This window comes from Chelonoidis abingdonii, chromosome 2, assembly GCF_003597395.2.
Source record: "Chelonoidis abingdonii isolate Lonesome George chromosome 2, CheloAbing_2.0, whole genome shotgun sequence".
NCBI lineage: Eukaryota > Metazoa > Chordata > Testudines > Testudinidae > Chelonoidis > Chelonoidis abingdonii.
In genome coordinates, this window is record NC_133770.1 from 139,021,565 (window position 1) to 139,045,928 (window position 24,364).

General features: G+C 41.7%; 1 protein-coding gene across 2 annotated transcripts in view; it reads right to left on the minus strand.

Moving 5' to 3' along the window:
* Positions 1 to 24,364, minus strand: part of DNAH5 (dynein axonemal heavy chain 5) — a 253,591-nt gene that overhangs the window by 37,175 nt on the left and 192,052 nt on the right. For both annotated transcript variants that reach the window (XM_075062684.1, XM_075062685.1), the window contains exons 66-73: positions 21,552 to 21,795; positions 19,502 to 19,616; positions 18,853 to 19,043; positions 17,369 to 17,490; positions 16,611 to 16,760; positions 12,881 to 13,126; positions 4,624 to 4,843; positions 3,683 to 3,888 (exon numbers count right to left, since the gene is read on the minus strand). In XM_075062684.1, the coding sequence (XP_074918785.1) occupies positions 3,683 to 3,888; positions 4,624 to 4,843; positions 12,881 to 13,126; positions 16,611 to 16,760; positions 17,369 to 17,490; positions 18,853 to 19,043; positions 19,502 to 19,616; positions 21,552 to 21,795 (1,494 nt within the window). The remainder of the gene's footprint in view (positions 1 to 3,682; positions 3,889 to 4,623; positions 4,844 to 12,880; positions 13,127 to 16,610; positions 16,761 to 17,368; positions 17,491 to 18,852; positions 19,044 to 19,501; positions 19,617 to 21,551; positions 21,796 to 24,364) is intronic.

The following is a 24,364-nucleotide window of genomic DNA, read 5'->3' on the forward strand; positions in this document are numbered from 1 at the left end:
TTTTCTTAAGCCAATTCCTTTTCCTGTTAGCCAGTTCCTTTTTCCCTGCTTTCCTGTTTGCCTCCACCGTGGTGCATTTCTCTCTCCAGTCCTGCACTCCTCTATGTCTCTGGCATACTGAATTCATAACTGCTTTCACCAATCATTCTTTGGTTCTCCTTTACCGCCTCTCAGTTATGTAGTCTCCAATATCCTGTACTACTAGTGCCGTAGGATTCAAGGATACTTAAAAAAGAAACACAAATAGAACATTTATTAACCAGAGGCTAGCATTGTTTATAATCACAGTGCAGGGTTTGTAGACTTTTTGTACATCATTTACACATAGCTAACATATCAACAGAGAAGGGCCACAAGTGCAGAGAGACATGGTGAGTCTGGGAACTGTCATTAATGAATCAATGTTTCTGCTGCGACTGTCAGGGCTCAATGGGTTTCTGTGCATTGGGGGAAGAGCAGAGAGCGGCTTGGGGGAAGTGCACTGAACACCAACCACAATTGCCAACAGCAGTTACTCCTCGGAATCAAATGTTTCTGCTGGCACTCCCCTGGGAAGGGGAGCTGCCTGATAAGGCTCAATGGGGTTTTCGTGATTGGGGAAACAGCAAGAGAGCAGCTGGGAGACAGTGCCACTGAACAGTATCCTACATTTCCACAAGGATTTAATCCTTCCAGATAGTATCCTGCTCCGCGTCATCTGGGAAAGCGGGAGGGTCTTCTCAGCAAATGTGGATTCGCACCTGGTCCTATGCAGCTTGCCGTGTGTGGAGCATGTGCCCCCACCCCTCACGGCACAGTGTGCGGGAGCTTTTAGCCTGACTGGGACAAGGACCACAGTAGCTCTCCTAAAACTTGCGCAAGCATATTGCCACGCTCTGGCAGAAACTTTGCAGAGATTACAGAGGCGCAATTACCGCGTGTTGATAGACACATCAATGGGTATCCACATCTAGGCACATCATGCATGCAGCAGCCATACACCGCCCTCTTCCTCCTCACACAAAACATTTTCCTACTCAAAATAAAGTTTACCGGAACAACGATCCTCGCTTCTTCTTGCACCAACAAGTTCAGTGCTGCGACTGGTCTTGAGAGCTCCTACTGCACTGCCTCCTGCGGACTGTCCGGGTGTCCTCCCACACCCAGTACCCTCACTCTTCTTGGTTCTCTTAACCACTCCCCCTCCCCCGGCTCTGAACTGTCCATCATCATCCTCGATTTGCAAGTGGGGTCACACCCAATTATCGACATCCCAGCTTGTTGTAAAAACGGCAGGTCGTGGGGGCAGCACCTGAGCGCCGGTTTCCCTCACGGGCTTTGGCAATAGGCCTCGGCAGCTCCTTTACTTTAACCCTCGGCACTGCAGCGCGTCTCGTTCACTGCCGGCCTTTCCAGCATGGACTTTTGATACTGCCATAAGATATAATAATTTCTACGGCTGGAGCGCAGCTGTGACTGCACAGCTTCCTCACCCCAAACACTGATGAGCGTCCTGCAGCTCGCCATTGCTCCATGATGGGGCTCGTTTGGGCGTAGAGGCATGGTCAGTGGATTGATTGATGATTGCACTCCACACCTGGCTGAGCAAACAGGAAGGAGATTTTTAAAATTCCGGGGCATTTAAAGGCGGGTCACCTAAGCCCAGGGCAGTGGAGTGTGAAATGATGAGCAGAGTGGCGAAAAGGTATGCTGGGATACCTCCTATACCTGGAGGACAATAACAGCGCTTTTGGTGTCCACATCCTGATGAGGCAGCGCTGCATCAACCAGCGCTGAATCGCTACACCCCAAGCAGCCAGGTGTACAGCCAGCGCGGCAGACCAGGGAGTTGCAGCGCTGGCTAGGCTTTCCAAGGTGTGTACACAGAGTGAGTGGCAGCGCTGTAACCCCCATCACCAGCGCTGCAACTCGCTCCAGTGTAGCCCAAGCCCTAATGATAGCTGGGATCCTTTATTGCTGCGGTAAAGTCCGATTATTCTTTTCCTTGAAGACAACAAGAAAAAGCACATGCAAAAGGGGAAAAAAAAGAAATAGCAAATAAATGGTTTTTGGTTTCTTGTGTTTGGCGGTTGATTCTCACTCGCAACATCAAGTGCTGCAAAAGGAAGACATGATCCACTTGGTCTTAACAAAAGCCATTGAGAATGGAAGACTGTACTAAACTTAGACTGCATCTGAAATTTGCTTTGGGCATTGCTTTTAGCTGTCCTCTCTGCTCAAAGGATTTGCAGCAGGTGTTGGTCAAAATTTATTTACAGTCTTAGGATTGTCAGCTAAGCCAGCTCTTTTGACAGAAAGGCAATAGCGAGAGAAACAGGAAAGAGAGAATTAAGATGGGGAAGGCACAAGGATGCACAGTGAGGGGGTGAGAAAGTTTCATATCCACCAGTTGGGTGTCTGAGGGTTTAGTTGGCCTTAACAGAGTCATTTCCCTTGTGGCTTGGCTATTAATACACTCACAGAGGTTGCAGCTGTGGGCGACATTCATCAGCAAAGTCTTACTCAGTAGCTTCGGTGATCCTCCATTTCTTACTGAGAAACCGCCGTGAGCAAATCGCTAATTTCCACTGGGCATTCCTGACAGGAATCGGAATGACCCGCACCCTTTCGTCCCCTTCCACACCCACAGCGCATAGAGAATGGGAACGTTGTGCTGTTGGGATAGCTGCCCAATGCACCACTCCCAACAGCGCTGCAACTGCTGCAATGTGGCCCACAACTGTAGCGCTGGTAGCTGTGTGAGTGTGGCCACACAGCGTTTCCTTACGCAGCCTTGTTACGACTTCCACAGCTGTAACTCCCAGCGCTGCACATTTCCAAGTGTAGCCAAGACCTGTGTCTCTCATTCTGGCTCGGTCCGGTCAAGACATCTCAAGATTAGGATGACAAAGGCCCAAGAGTGTCATGGTGGACTCTGGGGTTCCAGGAGATAAAGGGGATGGAAGCCATAATGATAATGCTCACTCCTTCCTGTTTGTCAGTCTTTCAGTCAGCCATAGTCTGCTAATTTCTTGCCCCTCTCTCTCAGTCTTTCTGAGGACCCCAAAAGGAGACAAATGGGTGGAATAGCTATTCCCCTCATTACTTTGTCCACCAATTACATCTGTTTTCCAACACACCAATTTTGAGTCACTGATTTCTGGTCCCACACTTTTCTTCTTTAGCAAATACGATCTCAACACAGTCCTTGGGTTTTATCATTAAATCTTTTTGTTTGGACTAATTCAATTTATTTCCCCTCTGCACTCCCCGCCCCCCCATACACACACACACACAACACCAACATTTATTGTTAACAGGTTATTTTAACATTTTGTGAATTGTTAGTTACTTCTACAGTGAGGCTTGCAAATAGGGCAAGCCTACTAGGTTCCAATTATTGCTGCAGTTTACAGCTCCCCTTTTTTGCATATATATATATTTGGACTAATAAAAAAGTAACCACCGCAAGCATAACTAGAAAACATACACATGGTTAAAAACTAGATTTAAAATGTTATCCCCCACTGAGCAGTTGTATTTGTATTTCAACATATGTAGGCAAGTGTTTTCAACGCTGTGGGCCCTCAATATATCTAGAGTTAAAGGAACAAGCTTTTTAATATCTAGCATTCATATTTGTATTTCAGTTGTTTGGGACCATCCATAATATTCCAGCTACCCAAACTATTGAATTAAGTACCTTCTTGATGTCCATGTCATCTAAATGATTCTGGATGAACTGCACAGTGGCATTAAAGTCAGCCTGGTTAAACTCATAGGGGATATTCCAACCTAGTGGTCCAAATTTGCGTCTTTCTTGAACTGTGGAGTGCAGGAAACCAACAGCGTATAACATTGGTTTCCATTGTACCATGTTACTGACATCCAGGAGATCTTGGTTCACACCTGTTGGAAAAAAGTAGACATCACAAGCCATAAGCTACCAGCATTTTAGTTTCAGTGTGATCTATTACTAAAATACCTCTCCCCGTGGTATTTAGTTAGCTTTGAATCTCTCCAGAGATGCATTTACTATATCACAAAGCACTCTAGTCTGGAGAAAGTATGCTACCTCTTTTTTTTAGGTAGCACAAGTTAGCATAAAGTTCAGAAATATAAATTCACACGCTACAGTGCACATCTGGTGCATTTATCATATGAACAAGCCCTTTGAGGACAGGAAATACAACTTTTTAGTTCCCAGAAAAGCACAGAAAAATCATCACTCTAGCATGATAAAATCAGCATATGGCCTTTCATCATAAAAAGTGCAAGGGTGTTCAATTATTAAATGATGTGTTAAAAAGCATTTTAAGCAAGACACTGGAGGTTATAATTTGTGGGGGAAAAAATTCCTGTTTTTATATCAGATGAGTTCAGCAGCTGTCCAATTTCTCTCAATTTTCTTTTCATCTGGCTTCATCTTAGGGCCAAGTTGTGCCCTGGAATCCATATGCACAATTCTTGCTGTTATCAGCTTCAACGGATAAGGTCTGCAGGTAGTGTCCAACATTTCATCCTGATTCTATCAAGAATTGTAACATGATCACGTGGTAACATAAGTGAGGCTGGAAGGAAGGACCTATTTAATTGTGTACCGCTAAAATTATATTTTATTCCCTCCTGATTTTTTTCACTCACCACCATATGTTCTCTTCAGACCAGCTTTGAGCCCCTGTGGAGGTTCATTGGTGAATTTAATCGACATTTGAAGAAGGGTAATGGGGAACTGCCGGTGAACCTCGGTGGTCATCCACAAGCGAAAGTTCTCATGGACAGTTTCAGTTTCTATAATAGTGTCCATTAGCTCATCCAAAAAGTCAAGCCCCAGGTGGCAGTTCTGAAGAAGTGCCCATCCTCCCTAGTGCAACAAAAGAGAACAAGATGTGATATGCATTTGTGTGGTATTTAAATTTATTTGCAAACCGAAAACACTAAATGACATTTTATTTATCATTACAATTATAAATGTATCAAACAATTCTAATTTACAGCCTGGTACTCAAATGTATCCAGCAGATCATGTGCAGCAAGGTGGGAAGAATTTAAGTAACATATTCCTCCACATTCCAGTTCTAAGTTTGTCAACTCAGCACCAAATCCTCATCAATTCAAACTAGTGCCTTTCAGAACTTTATATTTTTCCATGTAAAACTCAAGAGCTGGCAGCCAGTTCACATGCTAATTGTATAACTAAGATATAAGAACGGCCATAGTGGGTCAGATCAAAGGCCCATCTAGCCCAGTATCTTGTCTACCGACAGCAGCCAATATCAGGTGTCCCAGAGGAATGAACAGAACAGGTATTCATCAAGTGATCCATTCCCTGTTGCTCATCCCCTGGCTAGGGACACCATCCCTGTCCATCCTGGCTAACAGCCATTAATGGAGTGACAAAGTATTTCCCATCTGCAAGAAAATGCTAATGACAGCCCATGCTGTCTGACAAGAATGGTGAATTTAACACTTGCAGATGTGTGGAATGACCCTTTGAGTGTCCTTTTTATACTCCTCCTCAAAACAAGGCCTACTTAATCCTCCATCATGTATCCTCAATTCTCAACTTTGATGGTTATGAGCCTTGACCTGTTCATGATTCCGATCAGTGGATCCATTGAACCTGCTGTCATCCATTAAGTAGAAGTTTTATTTCCTTTTCACTACGATAAAAGTATTCCTGAAGACCTCTGGGCTAGAAGTGCTAAAGTAGTGAGCTCAGAAATACATGCCTTGACATGCTAATCACATATTACAGACGCTTTGATGATGGTATCCCAGTGACCTGATCAACCCAGCAAGCTGAAGATGCTAAATAGGGGTTAAAACAAAATAGACTGTATAGGACCACAGCTCCTCCCTCCACACACACCCCTTCTGGATTTGGGAGAGTTCTGTTACCTCTTGTTCTGCCTCAGGTAAATGAGGCTTTATTAAGTGAGAAACTCAAGTGGAAGCAACAGGAGGACTTGCATCTGACTAAAGAGTTGATAGGACTCAATACCATCAGCTGGAGCATCATCAGCACCAGATGGGGGAATTGTGCAAAAGCACAGAACCCCCTATTTCCTTTTCTCTACAAGAATTTTTGCCCCCCAGACTCCTCCAATTGTCCTCCTCCTTCAGGGAAAATAAGGCCTTGCTACCAAATTCCCCATTCCCTACCCAAAACCCAGAAGGGAAACAATTACCTAGTTAGTTCCCTCTCTCTCTCAATGCTCAGAAGAGTAAGTGTATGGATGGGATAGAGTTTTGGGGAGTACAGAGAGTGTTTACTCACCCTTTGCTGACTATGGGTGTGGGAGAGGGACGCTGACTCCTTGCAGATACATTTATTTCTCTGCTCACAATCTCTTCCTTATGACATTTCCCATTACCAGGCTATAATGTCATAGACTCATAGACTCACAGGTCAGAAGGGACCAATATGATCATCTAGTCTGACCTCCTGGACAAAGCAGGCCACAGAACCCTACCCATCCACTTTTATAACAACCCCTAACACATGACTGAGTTATTGAAGTCCTCAAAATTGTGGTTTGAAGACCTCAAGCTGCAGAGAATCCACCAGCAAGTGACCCATGCCCCACGCTGCAGAGGAAGGCGCTTCACTCCCCTAATGGTTAGAAACCTTCGTCTAATTTCAAGTCTAAACTTCCTAATATCCAGTTTGTACCCATTTGTCCTTGTGCCTACATTAGTACTAAGCTTAAATAATTCCTCTCCCTCCCTAACGTTAATCCCCCTGATATATTTATATAGAGCAAGCATATCCCCCCGCAGCCTTCTTTTGGCCAGGCTAAACAAGCCAAGCTCTTTGAGTCTCCTTTCATAAGGCAGGTTTTCCATTCCTCGGATCATCCTAGTAGTAGCCCGTCTCTGAACCTGTTCCAGTTTGAATTCATCCTTCTTAAACATGGGACACCAGAACTGCACACAATATTCCAGGTGGGGTCTCACCAGCGCCTTATATAACGGTACTAACACCTCCTTATCCTTGCTGGAAATACCTCGCCTGATGCACCCTAAAACCGCATTTGCTTTTTTAACGGCCATATCGCATTGGCGGCTCATAGACATCCTGCTATCAACCAATACCCCAAGGTCCTTCTCCTCCTCTGTTGCTTCCAACTGATGCGTCCCCAATGTATATCTAAAATTCTTATTATTAATCCCTAAGTGCATGACCTTGCACTTTTCACTATTATATTTCATCCTATTACTATTACTCCAGTTTACAAGGTGGTCCAGATCTTCCTGTATAGTATCCCGGTCCTTCTCCGTGTTAGCAATACCCCCCAGCTTTGTGTCATCCGCAAACTTTATTAGCACATTCCCGCTCTTTGTGCCAAGGTCAGTAATAAAAAGGTTAAATAAGATCGGTCCCAAAACCGATCCTTGAGGGACTCCACTAGTAACCTCCTTCCAGCCTGACAGTTCACCCTTCAGTACGACCCGCTGGAGTCTCCCCTTTAACCAGTTCCTTATCCACCTTACAACTTTCATATTCATCCCCATCTTTTCCAATTTAACTAACAGTTCCCCATGCGGAACCGTGTCAAACGCCTTACTGAAATCGAGGTAAATTAGATCTACCGCATTTCCTTTGTCTAAGTAATCCGTCACCTTCTCAAAGAAGGAGATCAGGTTGGTTTGGCACGATCTACCTTTAGTAAATCCATGTTGCAATTCGTCCCAATTACCATTGACCTCAATGTCCTTAACTACTTTCTCCTTAAAATTTTTTCCAAGACCTTACATACTACAGACGTCAAGCTAACAGGCCTATAGTTACCCGGATCACTTTTTTTCCCTTTCTTAAAATAGGAACTACGTTAGCAATTCTCCAGTCGTACGGTACAACCCCCGAGTTTACCGATTGATTAAAAATTCTCGCTAACGGGCTCGCAATTTCATGCGCCAGTTCCTTTAATATCCTTGGATGGAGATTGTCCGGGCCCTCCGATTTTGTCCCATAAGCTGTTCAAGTTTGGCCTCTACCTCAGATGCGGTAATATCCACCTCCATATCCTCATTCCCGTTTATCATCCCTCCATCATCCCTAAACTCCTCACTAGTCTTATTAAAGACTGAGGCAAAGTACTTATTTAGATATTGATATTGGGCCATGCCTAGGTTATCCTTAACCTCCATTCCATCCTCAGTGTATAGCGGCCCCACTTCTTCTTTCTTTGTTTTCTTCTTATTTATGGGCTGTAGAACCTTTTACTATTGGTTTTAATTCCCTTTGCAAGGTCCAGTTCTACATGGGCTTTTAGCCTTCCTCACTTTATCCCTACATGTTCTGACCTCACTAAGGTAGCTTCCCCTGCTAATCCCGCCTTTCTTCCACTCCCTGTAAGCTTTCTGCTTTTTCCTAATCCCCTCTCTGAGATGCTTGCTCATCCAGCTTGGCCTACAACTCCTGCCCATGGTTTTTTTTCCCCTTTCTTGGGATGCAGGCTTCCGACAGTTTCCGCAGCTGCGACTTAAAGTAATTCCAGGCCTCCTCCGCATTTAAATCCACAAGTTCCTCCGTCCAATCCACTTCCCTAACTAATTTCCTTAACTCTTTAAAATTAGCCCTTGAGAAGTCAAAAACCCTAATCCCAGATCTACGTTTGTTTATCCTTCCATCTAGTTTGAACTGAATCAGCTCATGATCACTCGAACCAAGGTTGTCCCCTACCACCATTTCTTCTACGAGGTCCTCACTGCTCACCAAAACCAAATCTAAAATGGCATCCCCTCTTGTCGGTACTTCAACTACTTGGTGAAGAAATCCATCCGCTATCACATCCAGAAAAATCTGACCCCTATTATTCTTGCAAGCACTTGTCCTCCAGTCTATATCTGGGAAGTTGAAGTCTCCCATGATCACACATTTCCCCTTAGTGTTTACTTCATTAAAGACATTAAAGAGGTCTCTATCCATATCCAAATCAGATCCCGGCGGTCTGTAGCACACCCCAAGCACTATCTCACAGGGGAGGCTCTAGTAGCTTTTTTACCCAGTGTGATTTTTGCCCAGACAGACTCTGTCTTATCCATTCCATCACTTCTTATTTCATTACAGTTAACCTCATCATTGATGTACAATGCTACTCCACCACCTTTGCCTTTCTTCCTGTCTTTTCTAAACAGCACATAGCCTTCAATACCTGTACTCCAGTCATGAGTACTATTCCACCAGGTTTCTGTTATCCCTATAATATCCGTTTTCACTTCCTGCACCAGTAGCTCCAGTTCCTCCATCTTGTTACCTAGGCTCCTCGCATTAGTGTACAGACATTTTAATTTTTGGTTTGGCGTCAGTGACATTCTTTACCCCGTTGTGCACAGACCTTCTACCACCAGCATCACCTGTTAGTCTAGTTTCTACTCCGCTTTTCCTCCTTGGGTCAATTCTTTCGGTCCACAAGCGTATCCCCTCTCACTTTGTTTACTTCCCTCTCCAGGTTAAATTCTGGCGTGGAGATCTCCTGGACATCTCCCAACCATCTCCCCCAACTTCCTAGTTTAAAGCTCTCTTAATGAGGTCGGCGAGCCTCCATCCTAGAAGTCTATTTCCCTCCTTACTTAGGTGAAGTCCATCCCGAGAGAACAGTCGTCTGTCCGTAAATGCTTCCCAATGACCGTACATCCCAAAGCCCTCCTTATAGCACCACTGCCTGAGCCATCTGTTAATCGTCATAATCTTGTCACTCCTTCGTCGCCCTGCTCTAGGAACCGGCAGAATCCCACTGAAGATCACCTGAGCCTCGATTTCCTTGAGCGTCTTCCCCAGTCTGGCATAGTCCTCCTTGATACAGTCCAGCGAGTAACTAGCCGTATCATTCGTTCCCACATGAAGGACAATCAACGGATTCTTTCCCGCTCCCGCTAGGATCCTTTTCAGCCTCAGGTCCACATCCTGTATCTTAGCACCCGGCAGACAGCACACCCTTCTGTTCTCCCGATCAGCTCTAGTTACAGGCCTGTCTATTCTTCTCAGTAAGGAGTCTCCAATCACGTAGACTTGCCTTTTCCTGGTGACAGTGTGATTCTCCGGTCTATCCCCCCTGCACCCGCTGGCCGCAAGTCCTCTCGATTCGTATTCGCCCCTTGCAATCCTCCTGGGGCTCATACTTGGTGTTGCCTCCATTGACTCCTCCCCTCCTTCTGCAGGACTAGCTGCTCGTCTCTTTTTCCTTGCCCTCTCTCCTTCAGCGAGCACCTGCTGTGCTCCATCTTCATTTTCCAACTCAGCAAACCTGTTCCTGAGTTCTATTTCTCCGTCGCTGGCCCGTCTTTTCCTCTGCCTGGTTCTCCTAGTCACATGCTTCCACCGTCCACTTTCCTCACCCAGCAGCCCCTCCTCAGAATTCTTTGGTCCTGCTTCCATCTGCACGTCTGAGCTTATCCCCTGTGCCTCATCATGTCTGTGTTCCATCATCTGCTCAAACCCCCTTCTAAACTCAGCCAGAGTTTCCACCTGCATCTCCAGTCCTCTTATCTTTTCTTCCAGCAGCTCTATCAGGCGGCACTTCATGCAGACAAAACTCCTTTCAGTGCCCCCTCCAGGACCATGTACATGCCACAGCTTCCACACATCCGGTCATCCTCAGTGTGTCTCTCACTGCTGCCTCTGTCTCAGTCATGGCCTTCCAACTCTGTGCCTGGCAGTCCACGCCACACACCGCACCACAGGCCCTCTCCCAGCACATGGCCCCTAGCAGCCTTCACACACACTCACTCACACACAAACTCCACAATACAATCCACAAACTACAAAAACCTACTCCTCCAACAGAACTCCCACTGAAACTCCCCTGTTAGCAGCTCTGTTTGCTGGCTCCTGTGCCGCTGCAGCTGTCTGTGCCGCTGTCACTTCACTACATAATGACAAATTATCACCAGAAAGCAGCCTCCTAATTTTATGTATTTTACAATGCAGGAGGTAAGGTGGCAGCTATCACTCCTGCTTCCAAATACAGCACAGAGAGCTGAAAGCCTCTGGGCTGGGCTCAGCTGTCCATACATTTAGTAAACAAGCGTCAGTTTAACTCATTGCTCTCCTCTTCAGCTGAAGTAGTAAGATTATAATGATTTCACTGCTACCAGAAAATGGATTGCTATTGTGTAAAGAATATGTATTATTTTCCCCTTTGAATTTCATTGCAGTCCTATTACACATGAGCACTTTCAATTGCTAATTTGTATTAATAAAAACCTTGTTCTCTTTCCTCCCCAGACTTCTTACAGATAATTTCCATTCTATAAGTATTTATATTAAAAAGCATTGTATTAAGTCCAAAGCAGACTGCGAAGAGTTACAGGGGAATCTCACCAAACCAGGTGACTGGGCAACAAAATGGCAGATACAATTCAATGTTGATAAGTGCAAAGTAATGCACGTTGGGAAAAATAATCCCAACTACACATATATAATGATGGATTCTAAATTAGCTGTTACCACTCAAGAAGGAGATCTCAGAGTAATTGTAGATAGTTGTCTGAAAACTATAGCTCAATGTGCAGCAGAGTCAAAAAGGCTAATATAATCATAGGAACCATTAGGAACGGATAGAAAATAAAATAGAAAATATATAGCTACTATATAAATCCATGGTGTGCCCACACCTTGAATACTGTGTTCAGTTCTGTCTTCCCATTTCAAAAGGGATGTAGTGGAACTGGAAAAAGGTTCAGCTTAAGGCAATACAAGATGATCAAGGGTATGGAACAGCTTCCATATGAGCAGAGATTAAAACAATTAGCACTGTTCATCTTGAAGAGATGACTAAGGGAGGGAAAAGGTCTATAAAACCATGAATGGTATGGAAAAAGTGCATCGAAAAAGTGTTATTTCCCACAATATAAAAACCAGGGGCTAGCCAACACAATTAACAGGCAGCAGGTTTAATACAAACACGAGAAGTACTTTTTCACATCATACAAAATTAACCTTGGAACTCATTGCTATGGGTTGTTGTGAAGGCCAAAAGTATAATTGGGTTTTAAAAAGAACTAAATAAATTCATGGAGAATAAATCCATCTATGCTTTTGTGCCCCACTGCTCCTTTTACTAAACTACAATGACGTAGTAATCAAAATAAGTGGTATTATTTGGAAGATGAGTTACAGAGGCTCCAAGCTATTTAGGACAAACGCCATTTCAGTTTTTGAAGCTGTAAGGCAAATATATAAATGGAGAACAAATTAAAACTCTTTCAAACTTATATGCTTATTAGCCAAGATGGTCAGAGATGCAACCTCATCCCAGGGTGAACCTGGTTGTCAGAAGGAGAAGATGGTGTGGATCTCTCCATAATTGCCCTCTACTATACATTCTCCCTGAATCTCTAGTATTGGCTACTGTCAGATAGAGAATACTGAGCTACATGTGTGACCCACTATGGCAGTTCTTATGTTATGTATTTGTTTTTCCACAGAAAATCACAAATATGTAATATGCTTTCTATAAGAGACATGACATTTGGAAGTTCTCTCAATGTTTACACATTGTGTTAATATTTGTCAACAATATATTAAAATAAATTTAAAAGCATCATATGAAATGCCTCTATACTAGTAGTTAATAATCATTAAGTCAGATCATGAAGTTGGTATGTCATAATCACTTATGAAATTCCCATTAGTCACATGCATTTTCATTGACTGGCTTTATATGGTGTGAAGGACCCTTTGGTTTGGATTTTATCACAAACTCTTTTGCCCCTAGTCTACCATTGTATGACACAGGCCTATTGTTTTGGAATTCAAGTTACTTTTATAAAGCAATTAGATCTACATGCATCAATAGTCTATCAGAATGCTTTGTTCCTGTTCAGAGTTATAACATATTACATGTTGTAATCACACAGTGACAAGACAATAATGATTCAGGTTTTGCCTTACATGTGCCATGGTCTGCTGTAGAAGTTTACGAGCATGGACTTCTTGTCCCTGACCCATGGAAACATAACGTGTCTCTGTCTTCAGTCTTTTCCCCAGAGCAATGATTGGGTCAGTAGGATCAGAACCCATAGAAAGAAAGCAGATGAGAGGAGAACGTGGATCTGATTCTTCCCATGTCTTCTCCAAGTCCAAGATGACTCCTTCTGCATATTTTTCCCCCATGGTATCCATGATATACTTCCTGGCCTATATTAAAAAGTTCAGCCACATTTATTATAGTCATTCAGATGTTGCTTTCTATAAACTGAGGCTGCAAGTTATATAAAACTACTCACCAAATTTAACACTATATTTTATCCTATAGAAACAGTATATGTAAGATGGTCAATATATAACCACCATATGGAATGTTGTGGCCTATTAACAGTTGACAAGATGATTTAAAACACACTGCCATAGGAGGAAGATATCACCCTTTTGTGCCCCCCACCCTTTATACACCCCCCCCTTTTTAAGCCACAGTGAAGTAGTAATCAAAATAACTGGTATTATTTGGAAGATGAGTTACAGAGACCCTAAGCTATTTAGGATAAACTCCATTTCAGTTTTCGAAGCTGTAAGGCAAATATATAAATGGAGAACAAATTAAGGCTCTTTCCAATTAGACTGAAGTGATCTCTGCTCTATCGCTTCTCTGGCAGGTGAGTTCCGGATTTACAGTAGCTACCAGTTTAATGTACAAGAAAAAGGACCTATAAGTAATGAGTCAGTTCTCAGAGACAAAGGTATTAAGACAAGAACTGGCTAAACTTCAGTTTCACAAGACATTTCATTTTGTTCTGAAGTAGAACAAAACCAAGATTTTCACAATCTCTCACAAACTGGAAATCCATTTTAGGATTTGGAGACACTAACATATGAGCAAGAACAATGATCAGCACTTAGGGGAGTCATGGACTTGGAAGTCATGGCTTGGTGGTCACGTAAGAGCAGGTGGCTAGTGCTCAAGATCAACCGGCAGCTAGAGAGAAGGAACATAGAAAATTATTTCTTCAGGTTATATACCTGAGCCAATAAAGAGGGAGGGTGAAATCCCTTGAATTATTTAGAAGTTAGTGGGTAATTCACCAAATGATCTCTTATTTAGTTTTCACAATTGAAACTAAAAAGGAGTCAGTCACTGGACACTGGAGAGAAGAAGCAAAGCAGACATGAAACTAACTGTAAGGAAGCCTCCAAAAACAGACCCTTCCAAAGTGAAAATAATAAGTTTTTGAAAATTGTTACCCTCAAGTAAATTTGTATTTATTCTCTAAAGCCAAGTACTGTATAATCATAACAAGATAAGCTAGATTCACCATAAATAAGGCATTCCTGTTTTGGGGAGAGGAATAATCTGGACCAGGTTAAGCTCTGGCACTAAAATCAGTCCCCTAACTTCAATAGAAGTTGTATCCATCTACACCAGAACTGAATGTTTACATCTATCAAAAGTCCAGAGAGGATTGCAATGCCAATAATTAAGTTCTGTGAAACAATATATGCAATTTAACAGTAATAATATCTTTCTAGAGTCTAATTCCAGCCTTCCACATCTCTGTATGGATAAAATTTCTACAGTTTCTTGGGTAGGTGAGGCAGTAAAATAACTGAAAGGATCCTAAGCGCTAGGCAGAGTACTGAAATTTCCTCTGAGAGAGAAAGGAAAGTCAATGGGCAAATTAAAACCTCAGAGAGAAGGAAGAAGGAATCCAAGCAAACAATAATAAAACCAGAGCAGCCACATCTGTGCAGTTACACAAAATCCAGAGAAGTTAAAGTTAAAGAAGTTCTACCTTCAAAAAAACCTTCTAGCTTCTGAGCAAGCATGTAAGGCAGAATACTTTTAAGCTCATTTAGTACAGTAAGGAATCTGTAGTCACAGCCTTATCTGTAAGAAGTGGTTTACAGTTGATTTTGCATTTCAAGATTGTACATATTGCTTTTCTGGAAAAGCTTTCATCATGGACTAAAATTTAAGAAGAGATATACACATACACATGCACATAAGTGTACAAACTTTTTTTTTATAACACACACAGATACACTCAGAGAGAGAGAGAGAGAGAGACACAGAGAGAGGTAACAGAACAAGTTTAATGTTAGGCAGAAAACTACCTGTGGGATCCAGTGTAAGTGGGAAAGCTGACCTCACATTTGATTCTCTGGTAGTGTAGATCAATAACCAGAAACAAACAAATTTAGCATAACACAAATAGGAGGTTATCAATACGCTATGGACCTAAGATATCACTATGACATTCTGCTTAGAATAACCTCTAGGCAGAGGTTAAAAGAAAATCAAGTCCTGAACAGGTCTGTCAACTCACCACCAACGAGTAGGTGAGAGTTGTGTCTTCCCCTGCTCACCGTCAAACTAGCGGATTCCTCAAGAAACTGTCTCACGAGGGCCTATGCCCACTGGGCTTTGAGAGTGGGTGAGAAGGGGTTGCAGTTTCACCACAAAACTTGGTAGCATTGGTCCAGATACTGACACCATTGTTCTGTTAATATGAACTCATTCCTTTTGGGCCAATGCCACCCTGCTTTGCAGCACCCACAGGATGGGGTGTGGCCAGAGGAAAGAGGGTCTATCCAGAGCAGTTGTTTTTTGCTGTAGCATTTCCAGAATGGCCAAATATTTACAAATTTTCCACTTGAAGCATATAGTTCCTGCATTTCTCTTCTCATTTTCCATGGAAACAGTTGAACAAAAACTACTTATCTGGTGCAATTCTACACAGTATGAAATGAGGATGTGCTCAAACCAAAAAGCAAAGAAAAAAAAAAGTCTTAAATGATCTGATTCTCACGTAGTTTAACTCAGTAGCATGAAGGAAAGAAAGGGCAGAATATAAGAACATGTAAAGTCAAATAAGCAGAATGGTGTTTAAATGTTTTTCAAAGTTTGGAAGAGATTTCAGCTATACTTAAAGGTGGCAATGAAATTCCAGCTAGGATTTCTGTTACCATATTAACGAGGCCAGCAAGCAAATTTCTATTTCACTTATAAGGCAATGTAGACTGAGGACAATAACTCCTGAGTTTAAGTTTTGACTCTATGGGAAAGTCAATTTTTCCATCTGCAAAGTGGAATCATCACACAAAGAGATCACCCCTGCGATAACTGTATGAATGAGTATAAGTCTGAAAAGCACTTTGAAAAAATCCCAAGTGCTGTTTAAGTAACAAGGATTATTAGAGGATTGTCAAAGTTTACATACATAGCACTAAAACTCTGATGCTATATTGCAGGGATCGGGAACCTTTGGCATGTGGCCCATCAGGGAAATTCGCTGGTGGGCTGGGACGGTTTGTTTACCTGCAGCGTCCACAGGTTCAGCTGGTCGCAGCTCCCGCTGGCCGCAGTTCACCGTTCCAGACCAATGGGGGCGGCGGGAAGCGGTGCGGGCCAAGGCATGTGCTGGCCCCCACTTCCCGCAGCCCCCATTGGCCTGGTACGGTGAACTGCAGCCAGCAGGAGCTGCGATCAGCCAAACCTGCGGACACTGCAGGTAAACAAACTGTCCTGGCCCACCAGCGGATTTCCCTGATGGGCTGCGTGCCAAAGGTTGCCGATCCCTGCTATATTGTATATTTGATCAAATATATTCAAACTTAGTTAAGCAATTCCTACAGGAAGTTATTACATTTGAAGGAGCAGAAAAAATATGCCTATGGGTTAATGTACCTGAGCTATGGTTCTATCAGGACACCAGGATCTAATAAGGAGGAGACGTCTGAAGCAGTCCAGAGATTGATCATAGCCACTGGGAACAATTTCTTCTTCTGGATTCTCCTTATCAAACCAGATTTTCCATTGTTTTTCTGTTCTTGAAATCTGTACACATAAGGCAGAGAACCACATCTCACAATATAGAAGGAGTCACACTGCAACACACAAACTCCAAAACTTTCAGTGAAGGTCAGACATTAGAGGCATACCCATGTTTATTTATTAATTTTTGTTTATATAGGGTTACTGTGGATATTAGAGAAAACAAATTTTTAGACGGAGTACAAAAAGAGGACTATGCACTGATGCCCTCAACCAAACTACTATACCAAATATTCACCAGAAAGTGTTGGGAAGGGCAGTCAAAATGGAGCACTCTAGGGATGCAGGCAAGCTTTCATCCCCATGGGAAGAGAGTTAAGGTTGTGTTATGTGGCGGAGGAGAACCGGGAAAATGTTCAGGGGTGTATGTGTTTGTGAATGGAGGACAGAAAATTTGTAATAGTAGGTGGCTTATCTTCATTTACTTGCTTTCCTGAGTTCTTTCGTGGGCATAGTGTGTGTAATAGCCTTAGTTATTTCATAGCCTAGTTTTGTATATTAATTTCATTCCATTGTTCAAAGATGACTAAGGACATGGACAAATACTTAATGATCTTCTGTTGCTTGGTGCCTCTTAATTTATAGGACTCTTTGGAGAAACTGCAACTTACTTGGTCCAAAACATCTGAGAATTGTCTAAGCTTACTGAGTTCCACCAGGTTCAACCAAGTCATATCCAGGATCCATTTAGATGGTTTAGGAGGACAAGCTTTAAGGTCCAGAGAAGCACCACCTGTGAGGGGTAAGGCTATCATTAAAGCCTGTTTAAAAAATAGCGTTTTCCAGAAAAGCGATATTTTGGAAACCCTCATCTAAATATTGAGACCATATTCCATGCACTTCTGTAGTAGATAAAAGCTCTAAACTTTTTCCAAAAGTCTGGTCTCTATTTAATTTCATCAGAAAAAACATTAAATTTGTATGAACAAATTTTAAGAATTGAAAACATAAGGCATTCAACCAAATCTAGTTTTTTATACACAGACTTAGGAAAAAAAATTTTTTTGAACATGCAAGAGCCCTGTCAAGTGACAAATCTTTCTTTACACAAGTTATTTAAAAAAAAAAGCTAGCTTTTTAATTTTTACTTTTTTTTGTGTATAAAACTAGTACAGAAAAAGCTAGATTAGGATGGAGGAAGGAGATATACCTGAATCACTGTCTTCTTGAAGAGAAATGGGCAAGGAGAAACTATGTTGTGTATAAAAACTTTTGCACCAACTTCAGTCAGTCAGCACTGGAGAAGCCAAGTATCAGTTGTAGTCTTGTAATGAGTACATTTACCACACATCTTGGACCACCTCATTTGGTCTCTGCTTACTAGTTTGCCTCCCGAAGCCTTTTTCTAACACTCCTATGTCTTGAGCAGCCTCAAACAAACTGCCATTCCTTTAAGCAACCTTCAGTTCCCTCCAAAAGTTAGCCCTCTTGAGGGACAAGATTCAGCATGGACATAGGAACAAGTTTTCCTTTTAAACCATAAAAAGTGTTGCCTGTGAAGTCTAGTATCTTACTGGGCTAGAACAGGACCAGTGTCCCCTTGGAAAGTGGACAGGGGATGATGCTTAACTTCCCAATGGGTGCACACGGCACTTGCATGAGGTTACATCACTAAAGTCTAAACATTTTTTTGTACAGAAAAGCTTTTTAGGTCATTAAGAATTGTTTTACATTATTTTCAGTTTCACTTCCTGTGAACCGTCTGCATTTACTAAAAAGCCACGGGTCCTTTAGTGTCCAGGTCTCTTTTTTCAAATTCTTTGACCAAAAATCACAAGCATGCTGGATAGTACTTGGACTACCTACTGCAAAGTCATCTGGAATCATGCTATAATGAGATTGCTCCTTCACCTCTTATCACCTCTTTAATTCCCAACACCTACATCATTGAAGTTCAATATTATTCCCATACGTTATCAGTATAATATGATACTGAGTCACTAAACGGGATGTTTAGTGTGAATTCTTTAACTCCTCTGATATTTCAGAAGCAGTAGCACCTGACAGGCAGAAAAGCTTTATGTATAAAAGAATGACTCATAGATACTGCACAATAATGTATTTGCACACTTTATAATTATACAGATGTTCTGACCTTTAATAAGCGTCAGGAACTCTTCATGCTTCACTCTGTTTCTCTGCATGTCTATTTTCAAGGTAAGCAGTAAGGTGAACAGGAATTTGTGCTTCTCATAAAGTCCCCTGGCAGCATACTTATATACTTCATAGGTCATATGCTCAATTATATTTGCAATTCTCTTACTCATAATTGGGCTCTTGACAGACCTGTTCAAAAGGAAAATTTAGGTCAGCACCTTTATGGTTTAAGTTTATAGAAAGGATTTTCTGGAAAGGAGTAGGGCAAGTATGCAGGAAGTCCTAGTTCATTATCCTGAACATCTCAAAAATGAATAGGCCACTAAGACATATTACCAGACAGTAGAATACTAAAACAGACTCTAAAGCTGAAGCAACTTATCAGAGTCCTTACCTCTGACTAGATCTATTTGCATTGGAAACAATTGTCTCATAGTGGACTAAAAACCTGCTCCTACAAGGTCAACAGACAAAGCTTAAGAAGTATTGGTAAACAAGTTCTTTTCCTAGTTCTCTGCTTCTGCATATGAAGCATAATAAAATAGAGGCAGGAAAGCCCCATTTTTGGAGGAACATTGTAATTTAGTTTACTGCAGTCCTTTTCAAGGGAAAAAAATGTCAGCTGATCTTTCAGTAATATTAGTTACCTGGCTAGAGAAAGGTCGAAGAGTCCCAGAAACTGTCGAAGAGAAGTCTGATACATCACATTGACCATACTCATCTCAGTTATAAGGAAATATAAGATGCTCCCTCTTGTTGCAACTGAAAGATGAAGAGAAAGGCTATGCTTAAAGCAGAAAATGCAGAAGAAACAATGCAGATCTCTAAACTGATTGCATCAAATAGAACAATGTTAATGATGACAAATAAACTTTTAGCTGCTGTATTATTAACCATTCATAAGTGGTTTACTGTTAATTCTAGTCGCATTTACAGGTTAGTAAATAATTAAAAGCGTGTTTTCTATAACTAGACCATCTGATGCAAAACCCAGTTTCCCAGTATGAGTACACTTAGAGGGTACCTAAATGCTGCATTTGGATGCTCAGATCTGCACTTAAATGTACAAAATCTTGTTGAATGTGCTTAAGCACCGAGTTTCCAAATGCACATCTTAGATGTCCTATTATACCAGCCATATAAGAACCAGACGCACTACCGTGTAACTCATTTTACTCTAACCAGGCAATCAGGAGCCAGGGCTTTCCAACATTCTGAAGGAGTATTGCCATTTGTCATGACTGGGACGTGGGAAGACTAAGCGAGTGGCTGGAGCAGGAGTCAGGTCACCAGGACAACAGAAATGGGCACAAGCTTACAGACAGCAATCAAACAGCAAAGTCAAGGACAAACCAGGGTCTGAAGCCACATCTAGGGTCTACTGCAAAGGTTCTCAAACTGGGGGTCGGGACCCCTCAGGGGGTCGTGAGGTTATTACAGGGGGGGTCATGAGTTCTCAGCCTCCACCCCAAGCCCTGCTTTGCATCCAGCATTTATAATGGTGTTAAATACATTAAAAAGTGTTTTTAATTTATAAGGAGGATCGCACTCAGAGGCTTGCCATCTGAAAGGGGTCACCAGTACAAAAGTTTGAGAACCACTGGTCTAGTGCAAGCAAGGTCTGGAGCAGAAGCAGGCAGGCAGTCTGTGTTGTTGCTCATCAGATTCCCCTTATTGCTTCCTGGTTTATATACTGGCCAGTCAGTGAGGTGTGAGGGACTGTCTCTCGGGCCCCTCTGGGTGGTACTTCCCGTCTAACCTAGCTTTACAGGGTCCTCCCGTGGATGCCCAGCCTGAACCTCCAGTGGTGATACGGAGGCATCAGCCACCCAGAACCCCTATGTTCCCAGGTTCTAACCCTGCATGTTCTTACACTATGTAACAAATACCATTTCATTAATCTCTCAAAATGCAGATAAATCCCAACTGAACACTACCTGGAACTTTTCATTCAAGAAGTAACAAATCCAAAAGTAAAGCACAGAATACAAAATGAACAAAATATGTAATTGCCATTGTTCCAGAGGAGGTCTCGACTTCAGCGATCAAACTCTACAATTGCTAAGATTTATAATAAATTAATGCATTCTGTTAAAGACACCACAGTGTACCTGCATCCCCTTGTTACTGCAGTCTTCTATATGAGGATAATGTGTAAGCACATGTTCCATTTTTAACCATTGAGCTAATTTAGGGGCAATGTATCAAGAATGAATGAAGCATTTACAATACTACAATAGTGCCCAAATAAAAGCTCAACACATTAAGACTAAGGGATGTTAGGATGCTACAAACAAGTATATGCCCTTTCCTCAACACTGATCAGGTTGGCAGCCTACAAAATGCCAACATTTTGTGGGTTGGGAAGTAGTATAAAACTGGGCTGTCTCTTCCCAGGTCAACTTTATGGATCTGCACCCCCAGTGTATACAGGCACAGAAGTTAGCTTTATAACAGATTTTTCATTGGGAATTGGTAAGAGTTCAGCATGTGATTCACACAACAAAAATTCATATATTTTTCCACGACAGATCAATTTGTCTTATCCATTTCATTTACAGAGAAACACAGTTCCCCTATTATTTTTATAAATCCTTTTTTCTTCACGCTCTCATCCTCATTTCTCCCACTCTAGCATTGCTTTTTTTTTCATTGTCTTGTCACATTTGTCTTTCATTATCAGGGATTCCAGCTCACCGGGTCTGTACTCCTCACGGGCTGAGTTGATCTGTATTTCAGTCTCAGCAGAAATCTGCAGTTTCCGTGTCACTTCCTCAGCAGTCTTCTTAGTGTTACTCAATACAGTTATCAGACTCTCATCCTCCACCAGAGAACCCTGTGTGCTTGTCAGTCGATAGAGCAAGTTATCTTCCAGCTCTTTCATCCTTCTCTTGTTGGCAGTCACATCTTCCATGAGGTCAGTTCTCTCTTTCTCTAGTTCCTGTTACAGTGAAAAGCAATACTTGGTATCAGCCCATGTGCATCAAGAGTAATTTATTATTCTAACTACCAATGATACAGAGTGCTTTCACTAAAACTAGTTTAAAACTGGAGTAACTTGACTGGAGTTATTTCAGATTTACGTTTAGTCTCCCTGAGAACAAATTTGTCCAATATCTTACCCCTGGTTGTTTTTTTTAAGTGTGTTACCTAGCACTTTAAACAAGTTCATACTGTTAATAGAAATATGCATGAGATTCACCATTCTATAACCAGAAAGACTTCAGTTAGTCACATCCCAAGAATATTCAAGTTAAAGCCACTTACAAACTCTATTCACATTCTTTTAATAGTAGGGGCCAATGGTAAAGCTAGCTACCACAAGAGCATGAATTGTATATGCATACCACAGCTGTAGGATGTGGCCAAGAACAAAATCAGTGGATAACAGAGGATAATAGAAACTATCTTACCCATAAATAGTCTTTCTCCAGTAGACATCTCAATTTAGCCTGTTGGGTTCTAACTTAGATCTATTTGTACAGGCTCAAGCTGCAACACATCCACAAATACTAGAATCCCATAATTCCTCAGGCACTAATCAAGGTGGGTTCACGCTGCTTGTTGGCATCCCACCCAGAAATATCTAAGCACTGAAACTACTTACTTGGGTCAGAGGTGGCACCCTGGTTAGAATTAAAAGTTTGCAAAGAGAGTTTTGCTCTAGGTTTGTTTCAGGTAAGAGACTTTCCAGACAAAAGTGACAAAAACCAGAATAGTCTTCAATAAAGCTATGATTCAGCAAGGTACTTTGAAATATACTTCATTAAGTGTGTTTGTTTAATCCCATAATCTGGAAGAACCACATTCCCTGGTATAAAAAACCTTTCTGCAACTTTTGGGCCACCTTGATACAAAGACCTGTCATACGCAGACTGATTCCTCCCTAACAAACTTGTGGCCACAGAGAGGCTGGCAAGAGACTCTACAGTATCAGAAGTAATACCGAGTTATTGTTTGGAAGCCAAATTTATTCCCAAGCATAAAGGAAAATCCTAATTATTTTAGCATTCCTTGCATCTTACTTATTGATATTAAGGTACTCCAGCTTTACTAGGCATATCTGTATATTACCTTCATATAATGCGTGGATATACTGGAGAGCATTAATTTGGGAGAGGACTGTTTAGTGATACATTTTCTTTGCTGGGTGATGAAAATGCTTTTGCTTGAAACTTTGGAAGCAGTGCTAAAGTAGTTTAATGCAAATTGCCTTTCACTTCTGCAGATTTGAGTTCAAGAGCCTCTATATCACAGGTGGAATAGAAAAGGTTGTGTCCCTACACCCTTCAGTAACAATCTACATAGGAAATCATGTAGCTGCCAATCAAGCAGAGTCTGTAGTCTCTTCTCAGTGAAAGCCTGGGAGTGGAATAGTAGGGAGCATTGTAAATCAGGCCTGCGGTGCATTGGCAAAGCTAGGTGGAAAAGCTCACATATTAGAAATGGGCTTAATGCGGGCAGCTGCTAACCAGCCCAATCATTCTCTCCCTTTCATCATGTAAAATTTCCCCTTTCTAAAATAGGAGGATTTTCAATTAGCATTACTTCTTTGAGATGTGGCAGCTGAAGCAGAAGATGCTTTGTTACTATCTTTGTCTGCTTCCATCTGTTCCCAAGATACATATGAAAGCATTTTAAGCAGTTTTTTTTTCCAAACTCATTTACCCAACTCAAAGAAATATCATCTTGCAGAAAAATTATTAGAAACAACTTAAATATCACATTTTGTGTTATCTTATCTGGCTTTCTTTAAAATCACTTAGGCTTACAAGGAAACTTATACCACTTAACTGCTAGCATATAATTAGAGTCATAATTAGAACCCCAAGGCCAAATATGCATTCATTCCTATATTGTTTCAGCCAGGAGGAATTAGAATAATTTCTTGTCTGTTTTACATCTCTTCCTTCTACCCATACTATGATTAACTAGAAAATTGCAGCCAGTCCTTCTTTCTAAACATCAGACATAGCAGGAGGTGTTAGGGTTGTGGCTGCAGAACAACATAAACAATCCCTCATCAAGGGGAGGCAGCCAAAGCACAGGAGAGGGCTTTCTGGACAAAAGGTAAAGAAACTGAAATTGATTTCATTTAAGTCATTCAATGCCAAATGTGACAGGAGGAGAGCAGACAGAAATCTATGAAGCTTGGCATGAATTATTCAGGTCTGATGAAGAAGGTGTAGTTAAAAAGAGAACATTTTAAGGATGGTAATGGTCAGTTAAATGTAACAGTTAATACTGCTGAGAAATCAAATTGACCCCAATAAAATTTAAATGTTTTGTGAGTCCGATTTAAAGAGTTAAAGCATTAACAACAACTATGGTTTTCTCATAGAAAAACTGCTGAGAACAAGTGCAATCTGAAAATACAAAATGTAATTCACACTAAAGCAGTAGTTACGAAATGTCTTTGGACACTAAGGCCACGTCTACAGTACGGGATAATATCGAATTAGCTAAAATCGGTTTTATAAAACTGATATTATAAATTCGATTTCATGCAG